The following is an 8,717-nucleotide window of genomic DNA, read 5'->3' as shown; positions in this document are numbered from 1 at the left end:
CTGGAAAAGGAGGCCCCCGGGTCCTTGTGCAAATGAAGCCAAACACGTGTAAATAGCTATGAGCTGCTGCCCGGTACCTCCTCCATGCCTATCTCCCTCTCATCCAACCATTCCAGCAAAACAGGCATGATTTATCTGCTACTTCAGCAGAAACCACAGGCTAAAAGAGGAATTCACACACTTGGAAACAAGAAAAGAGCAAGCCTGGCTACCACAGATCCCCAACTGGCAGGGGTAGCTCGTTCCAAACATAGTCGGTCACATGTGCTTGAAGTAAAATTTCCAACAGCTGGATAACATGACACGTACTTCCAGGCAAGGCAAGTGCTCCTAGGGCTTGGGACTGACTCATGCAGTTCTGAAAGCTGAAATGCAGCTTGTTTTGGAAACCCTCTGAAAGCCTACTCTGCTGTATCGTATTGCCTCTGCAGAGAGAGGGAGAGGCAGGACTACGCAGCGTTTCTGATATGTAACGGATTATCAGCCTTCGCTTTTGTTGGGTCTCTGGCAAAGTACAGCCTGCTTGGTCCTTAATCTTCCATGTTTTGTGCATCCACGGGGACTGTAAAATACTGCTTACTTACCCTTTAGCCTTGCGAGCTCAAAGACATTAAGAACTTCATGAGCCAGATCTTTGGCTGACATAAATCACTGTTGGTCCATGGACTTTTGTGAAGTTTCCAACTTGCATCATACCGAGGCTTGGCTTTGCATTTGGGTCAGCTCGGAGAAAGTATTCTGACATAGATGTGTCAGGTCAGAGCACTGTGCCTGCAGGAAACCTCCCAAAGATGGCAGAAAACAGGATGAAATGAAAGATCTCTGGCAGGCCGCCTTTGACTATGACTTTCCCAGCTCCTCTTGCAGATGGAAGAGGATTAAGATCCTTTTTGGAGCAGTCAGTGTGTCTGATTCACCTACACAGCCTGTGAGAGCCACATGATCCTTGTTAGGCCATTGTCTCAGTTAAAAAACAATTCTGTTGTGTTTGTGCAGATGAAACTTTCAATCACTGGGAGGCTAAGATGTGCAAATATGGTATAGGTTAGGACTGAATTCTAACTGCATGTAATTTGGTGTATTTATTTCACATACTTTATTTTGTAAAGCTCTTTTCAGTCCTCCCGTTCTAACTTCGTGACAGTCACTTCATCTGACTGTTTTATTTGCACTGAGAGCAAAATGAAATGATATAGAATGGAAAAGAATATACTGTAACACCAGTACATATTCAACATTAGATTTGTTGAGGGCTTAATCTATGACACATGACTGCACACAGGGAATGCTGACAGCAATCTGCAATCCTCAAGTTATTCTTTCTATAAGAAATAGTACTTGTGTAAAGACTAAGGCTGTTCAAAAGTCTGCAGCAGGGAAAAGAGAAATATTTTTTTTGATCTCACAGTGGTGGGACTGCGTTGTGACCCAATTTAACAAGAAAATACTTGGTAATTCTGCATGGAGTCCTGTCATTCCAACGAGCAATTCAGCATTGGAAACCTGTCTGTTAGAAGTGACAAGGAGAAGATAGATGTTAAAGATATCAACTTTGCCAGCTTACCGCTGGCATGACTGACACAGGATTCTGCTTGTATTTTATCATGTACGAACAAGAACGACATTGACTGAGAGATGGAGGCTCAATGACGATAACAAAGATCAGTCCCCCCATACTGTGCATTTTTCTCACCTATCAATGATGCTCAAGCTGCCTGGACTCTCCTGAGCAGTATGCCAGCCTTTATATCTTCAGTAAAACAGAGATCCCGTTATGGAAGCTTGCAGTAAGCTGTGCTTTTCCAGTAGCTACATCACTTCAGTTCTTAACAGAGAGAATACAAACACTGTGTCTCTCCTTTAAATTTTCTTCAGTAACCCCTCTTCAATCAAAGATGCACTTTGTTTTACCTCCTGGTACAAAGGACTACCTGCTGTAAGACATGGCATTACGGTTTGGTGGCTGGAGCGCCAGCTGCACTGCTGGGAAATGTGCATACTTACTGTGTATATCCTGAGAGGATCATTGCCCCACTTCTCACCTGTATTCCCTGTGTGTTGGGCTTGCTACTGCACTCGGGCACTGTGCCCTGTGATGCCTACGCCGAGAGGATTTCCCACAGGGAAGTTCCTGAAGCACTCATACGCCTGTAAAACGCCAGCAGGATGCCTAGCAGCATGAGGAACTCTCACCAAATTAAAAACAGACAATGGACCAGAGACTGTTGGAAGGGAAATGTAAATAAGATGGTCAACCTAAGAAACGAAATAGTTACTATGAGGAAAAAAAAAGCATCTTGGGAACAAACGGTAGGGTTCCAGGTAATATCCTCTGTACAGCCCCATAAAACATTGATTTAATAAAAGCCAGAAGGCCATGACAGCTTACTGCCAGTCACAAAGCATACTGACTCATGAATAATTTATTTGGCAGGTGATGGGGGAAATCAGTAATTTCTGTGGGATTTTTGTCCTGATAAATTGCTCACCCTCTGACCACTTCCACCAGAAGCCAAAAGTGTCAGATTCTGAAGGAAGCTTTCTTTTTTTTTTTTTTTTTTTTTTTTGTCATAAGGCACAGGGCACCTCTGAACTGTGTTTTATCTCTCCACAGTTGGACAGCCTTATTGACTCATTGCTCCTGTGATTGATGTTATGATGGGAGACAGGCTTTTGAGAGCTCTAGCACATTACTTGGCTAGCAAAATGTAACTTAACACGTTATGAGAGAGAATCCTGAGTCTGGTCCTAATTTGAAGTCTCTTGAGGTCTCTGGTGCTTGAGAGCCCTGTGTCTTGAGCGTCCATGCATTGTAGCAGGGAATGCAGTCCACTGTAAATTAAAGCTGCTCAAAGTAGATGCTATTAAAACAAAGCACTGGGCACACAAGTGAAAAAAAAGAATAACCAATCTTATTTCAAGTCCTCTTAATTGCTTGTCACATAGCGCTCGTGGAGAAAACTCCAGAAAGGAAAGAAAGAAATAGAGGCCAGACATTTATTTTTAACTTAAGAGATAATTTTGGTTTATGCGGCTTGTCACATGACTAGCATTTTTCTTCACAGCAAATTCACGCATCTTTTTAGCCTGCAGATAATATTTTAAGATTATTAAGCATGTTTGAACTTCCTGTGAAAATCTGAAACCACAGATGGAAAAATCTGAAAGATAATATTCTTGCAGAATAAAGTGACGCTTTCTACAGTGCCTCATGTTCACTGTGAAGGATCCAGCTTATGCCTCAAACCAAATGTCTGCTCTATATTTAGTTTTGCAAAGTCTATTGTAAATCAGTACATTTCGGTGGTTACCACGTGCATAGTCCCAGAGCAACAGTTTGGATCTATTGTAGCCAGTTTCCAACACAGAGAAAATGGCTAACGTGGATGGTTGCAACACGGATCGCAACAGCTTTTAGCTGGCCGCCGATTTAGAAAAAACGTTCAACGTTCGGCACCCCTGGCAAAGAACCCTAAAACCTATTAAAAAATAAATACTTAAAAAGGATCCCAGAACGTTCCTGGTTAAATATCCTCAGAGGGGTGGCTGACAAGCACGGGTTGCGTACCAAATCCCAGTGAGGGAGCGGTTGAGAGGAACGCAGAAGAGAAGCCGCCTGCCCTCCCGAAGCACGAAAAGCTTAGAGGGCCACGGGTTTTGTTTCAATTAGGCGTTTTTATTGTTAGCGTGGAATAACATATTCCTAGCATGTCGCAATCAGGTCTGCCAGCTCTCGGGGGCTTTTAAATTTGCACAAACCGAGCTGAGCCCGGGCAGGGCAGGGGACGTTTCTGCTCCCCCGGTGACCGTTCCGCGGGTGGGCTCCATCCAGCCGCGGGGGTCCGCGGCGGGGGGGGGGGGGGCACGGCGACCCTTCGCGCCTCGGAAACCGCCACGCCTCCCCGCCCGGTTCCCGGCCGCAGCTCTCCGGAGCGGGGCTGGCCCCGCGGGAGCGGAGAGCACCGAGTCACACGCGGCCGCGCTCCGCGCCGCCGGCACCTGGCCCCGCCGCCGGCCCAGAGCCCCCCGCACCTTCGCCCGGCGCGGAGGGAGGGTCCCGCCGGGCCCGGCCGCCGGGGACGCGAACCCGGGGTCAGCCGCGGGCCGCCGCCTGCCGGGGAGGCGCCTGCGGCGCCAGGGGAGCGGGGGAGCAGCACGGGACCGCCGCGGGGCCGCCATTGCCGAAGTTGCGGGTGGCCGCCGAAGCCGGGCGGGTGAGGGGGGCGGGCCGCGCCACACAGGCGCAGAGGGGCGCGCCGAGCCCGCCCGGCCCCGGCCCCCGCCTCAGGCGCCGCCGCCGCCGCCGCTGACGGGCGGGGAGGGCCGGGCCGGGCCGGGCGAGCCGCGGCGGCGGGCGAGGGGCGGCCACTTCAGCACCGCCCGCGCCCGCTGAGCGGCAGGACGGCAGCGCCGGCCCCCCGCGTCCCCTCACCGCCGCCGCCCCGAGGCCCCATGGCGGGGCCCGCGCCCCGGGGCCGCCTGGCCCCCCGCGGCCCGGCGATGCTGCTGCTGCTGCTGCTGCTGCCGCCGCTGCTGCCCCCCGCCGCCGCCGCCCCAGCCCCGGAGGGCCCGTCGTGCCACGGCGCCTTCGACATGTACTTCGTGCTGGACAAGTAAGCGGGGCGGGGGGGGGGCACGGGCACGGCGCCGCCGCCTGGCTCCGGGCGCGGCTTTTGTCCCGGCCGCCGGCCGGGCGTCAGGAGCCCGCGCGCGCCGGGGCGGCCGCGCTGCGGAGGCCCCGCGCCTGCCGTGACGGGCTGGCGGTCGCCGCGGGCTGACGGCCGCGGTGCCGGGGAGCTGAGGCGGGGAATGGGGGGGGGGGTGTGTGGGGGGCCTTCGCGGGCGGGGCTCGGGGAAACGGCCGTGTGGAAGCGGGGAGCACCGGGGAGGCGCGCAGAAAGTTTACGTCTCGCTGTGGCCTTGGTGCGGGTGGGGGGTGTCGCGGTGGGTTTGACACCCGCCTCCCCCCCACTCCGGTGTCCGCGGACATTGTGAAGTTGTGAGGAAAGAGGATTTTAGCGAAGGTACATTTCTGACCGAAAGTACACGGGTGGACATTTTCGAGGCAGCCGGAGCGACCGGCAGCATCTGCCACCCCTCCCCCTCAACAGCTGTTGATTATCATGTTTTTGTCGTGAAGTTTTGTACATAACAGATCGCCATCAGCACGCCCTGCGTTTGCGGGGGGAGCAAGGGCTTCGCTTGGGTAGAGCAACCGGTGCTGCTGGGCCTCACGGCGAGATTGTTTATTTATTTTTTCACTACGGGGTGCTGTTTAATCTATACATTTTGCCATGCTTTAGGTCGGCAAATTGTGACAAAAAATCACATGCAAGTACCACCGTGAGCCGGGGTTGGTAGTAACTTGAAATAATTAGAAAAGCAAATGGTCCTGTATTGCCTAATTTCTCACTGAAATTGTCACCTTTCCTTGTCTGGTTTCCTTAAGTAAGGCCTACTAATGTGCTTTTGTTTTCTTTTCAGATCTGGGAGTGTAGCACAGAACTGGCATGAAATATTTGATTTTGTAAATCAACTGACAGAGAGATTTGTGAGGTGTGTTTTGCTCCTTCTGACATCTGTAATACTGGGATATGTTGAAAAAAACCCCTGTGCTTTTATAAGCTGGGTAAATACGTTTCACACACATGTTAAAACTTTGGCTTTCAGTGTCCACATTGTTGGAAACTGTTGAAAACTGTAACTTCATTTTGTCATGTTTGGAGCTCCGTAAAAAGGTGGTAATATGCATCTTTAAATACTTAATCTCTAAAATTACTCTCAGATGTAGTTTAATGATTTTTTTAAAACTTTTTTTTCCATAAGCCACATGCCTCATTTCTGATGGAGTGCTTCTTGTGTATTGCTTTTATAGATCTGTATGAAGAAGGCAATCTGATGCTTGTCTATATCCATGTAAATATATGGTGCGAGTCAGAAGGAAGGGAGTATCTTTCAAGCTCCAATGTACAGGACATTTGTGACATGTTAACAGTGTATTTGTTGTCCGTGTATGTAATCAACTTTGTAACTGGCTAGTAGTATTGTCTGGCAAGTATTGCTGCCACAGAAACGGCTGTTGTAAATACTGGCTAACCGTACTCTGTACAGACAGCTGAGAATTCTGTGATGCATCATTTTGCTTTAAAAAAGACCCAAACCAAAACCAGAATAAAACAAAGGAAACCCCACAAAGACACAGACATAGGTGTTACGGTAGTTTTTGCTAAAGAAGATGAAATGCAGTGGGCAATTATAATCTTGGCTTGCTAATAAAATGACAGTTAGGCTTGCATAATTAAATATTGCTTACATTGTTTTGTAAAAGCAAATCTCCTGTTAACCAAGTGGGTGACACAAGCTTTTGAAAGTTACTTTTTAAGCTCTAGAATAATAAAAAGAGTCTGAGGATTCCAAAGCAGCACTTCTTTTCAGTGAGTGGTAAAAAAATACATTTGCCCCCACTGTAAGAGTGGTGCTCATTCAGTGTAGATCTTTCAGTTCTTCATCTTTTACAGCCAAATGACGCTCCCTTTTGCAGTAGTTGTTGTGTAGTGGTCTGGCTGCATTATCTGAAATAAAGCTATTGAGTTGGCAAGCTACTCTACTGATCTTTCACACCTAAGGAGGATCAGTTATGGTGCAGAGCCAGACAGTCCAACCTATTAGCATCTCGCTCGGTGTCTGGGTGCTGATCACTCAGCCTTATGTGGCACAAACCCTTCATGGTGTGACGGTGATTGGGCTTTTGTGGGAGCATGGACAGTGCCTCTGCCTGCATGTTTCCCTGATGGAGCTGGAGTGCCTGCCTCTGAAGGATGATGAGGCTTTGTCTTCCTTTAGCCCTCAGTACACTTTCAGAAGAGGGCATGGGGCCATTCGACCTTGCCCATTCCTAAACTGAAAAGAGTAGCTGTGGGAAGAAGGCAAAAACCCAAGTGGTAGCCATTTCCTTCAGTCCTCACCTGAAGAATTAGTTTGTGGTGGTGCATCTGCTCTCCAGTTTATGATGTGCATGTTTGCAGTAGTAGCACTGCATGCTGATTGTCTCAGTTCTGAAATGCCTGTGCCTGGCAGGGCTACCAGGTCTAATGGGTGTGCTCACTCCTCCATTGTCACACTGTCTGAGTGCTCGGAGAGTGGAACAGAAACAGGATGTCTTGTGAAGAGCACAGTTTTGTGGTTGTCCTACAGACAAGTTAGCTAAATCATAGCTTTGAAGTTATGACACACAAAGAGTTGCATTTCAAATAGGGAAGCCTCACGTTACTTGGACTTGGCAGTGATATAATTACTAGAGATGGGGATTGCTACTGCTTGTTTTTTGTTTGGCAACTAAGAAGATTTGTAATGCCATGGTTTAGGTTATAATTTAGTATCATCTCAGATTTTTGTATTCAGAGCCTTAACAGATAGACTGCAAGACGGACCTTAAATCAAAGATCCCTGCAGTTCTGTGAAAAGACTTGCCCAGTACTTGTATTTCCATGATGTCAATAATTTTAAGTTGCATCATTGACAGAAGTGAACTGAAAACTTATGATCATTCATCTTTACAAGTATTACATTGTTACTAACATGAACCTGATTAATTAAAGCTGATACACATATACAGTGAATTATAAAATCACTGAATATATTGAATTTGTCATGAATAAAAATTAAAAGCGGGTAGGAGAGGAGTCATTACAACTTACCTTGAAAGTTACTGTCTTGGGCTTCCAGAGCATCAGTTCTTACGCATTTTCCACTGATAGCTGGATACCAGTTTGAACTTTATATTGTATCAGGATCAGCATTTAAAAAGGGGAAACTGACTTTTGAATGTGTCCATGTTTAATACCCTGCAGCCAGAGTGCACCCTGAGTCTATGTCCCTGACACTAGGGATCATGAAAATATAAAAGGATCTGTTACCTTTTGTATGCTGGTAGGTCACAACCTATGAAGTTCACTTTCAGTTGTGTAGCATGACATCTTCACTGTTAAGCTTAGCATTTCTAGATCTGAAGTCTAGTCAGTCAAGAAACAATAATTCTGCTACTTTGATCTCAAAGCATCTGGGTAAGGAGTGGATGGGCAGAAATCCTTTCAATTCCTCTTTCATTCTGGGTTTGTAGTTCAAAAGTATGTTCTTTGGAAGTTGGAGGATAAAGATGATACCAATGAAGCACGAATAAGTGAATGAAATGCTGTGCATCTGTACATTTCTCTTCATTTGTCTAAAATGTATTTTTTTTTCCTCTTTCCCTTTTTTAAAAGCCCGAAGATGAGATTATCGTTCATCGTGTTTTCCACCCAGGCACACATCATTATGCCATTAACTGGAGACAGGTTAGTGCACTGCCTTTTTAATTCTCCCTCTCCCTCCTCCCTGCCAAGGGCTCTTATTAAATCAGGGGAACAGTAACAGATACTGAACAATAACTGATACCTTTAAGTGGTGGCTAGTCATGAAGCCTCTGTGCAGAGCTGGATTTAATTTTGTGAACATATCAATGGATAGCCTAGTGAAAAAGGAAGGAGAAGAAGAATGGGAAATAAATTCTTGATGTGAGCTCTGCCACTGCTTTGCAGAATAACTACAAGTAATGTTTTCATTCTGCATGACTCTGCATCTTCCTTGGCACAGCAGGAGAAATTATTCTTTTACTTTTGTAAAGCAATGTCTGTAGATAAGTCTTCAGTATTTTTTTCTGTCTAGGTAAAGCATATAAT

The 8,717-nt window shown here is 47.3% G+C and overlaps 1 protein-coding gene across 2 annotated transcripts in view; it reads left to right on the top strand.

Moving 5' to 3' along the window:
- Positions 1 to 4,317: 4,317 nt before the first annotated feature.
- The window catches only part of ANTXR2 (ANTXR cell adhesion molecule 2), a 119,540-nt gene continuing 115,140 nt past the window's right edge, over positions 4,318 to 8,717 (top strand). Inside the window, exons 1-3 of one of the 2 annotated variants that reach the window (XM_074905362.1) lie at positions 4,318 to 4,613; positions 5,485 to 5,556; positions 8,262 to 8,333. In XM_074905362.1, the coding sequence (XP_074761463.1) occupies positions 4,453 to 4,613; positions 5,485 to 5,556; positions 8,262 to 8,333 (305 nt within the window). In that variant the 5' untranslated portion in view covers positions 4,318 to 4,452. The remainder of the gene's footprint in view (positions 4,614 to 5,484; positions 5,557 to 8,261; positions 8,334 to 8,717) is intronic. The other variant, XM_074905363.1, reaches the window with a different exon arrangement.

The sequence above is a fragment of the Athene noctua genome, chromosome 4 (assembly GCF_965140245.1).
Source record: "Athene noctua chromosome 4, bAthNoc1.hap1.1, whole genome shotgun sequence".
In the NCBI taxonomy this organism is placed as follows: Eukaryota; Metazoa; Chordata; class Aves; order Strigiformes; family Strigidae; genus Athene; species Athene noctua.
This window is presented reverse-complemented; position numbering and strand designations above follow the sequence as displayed.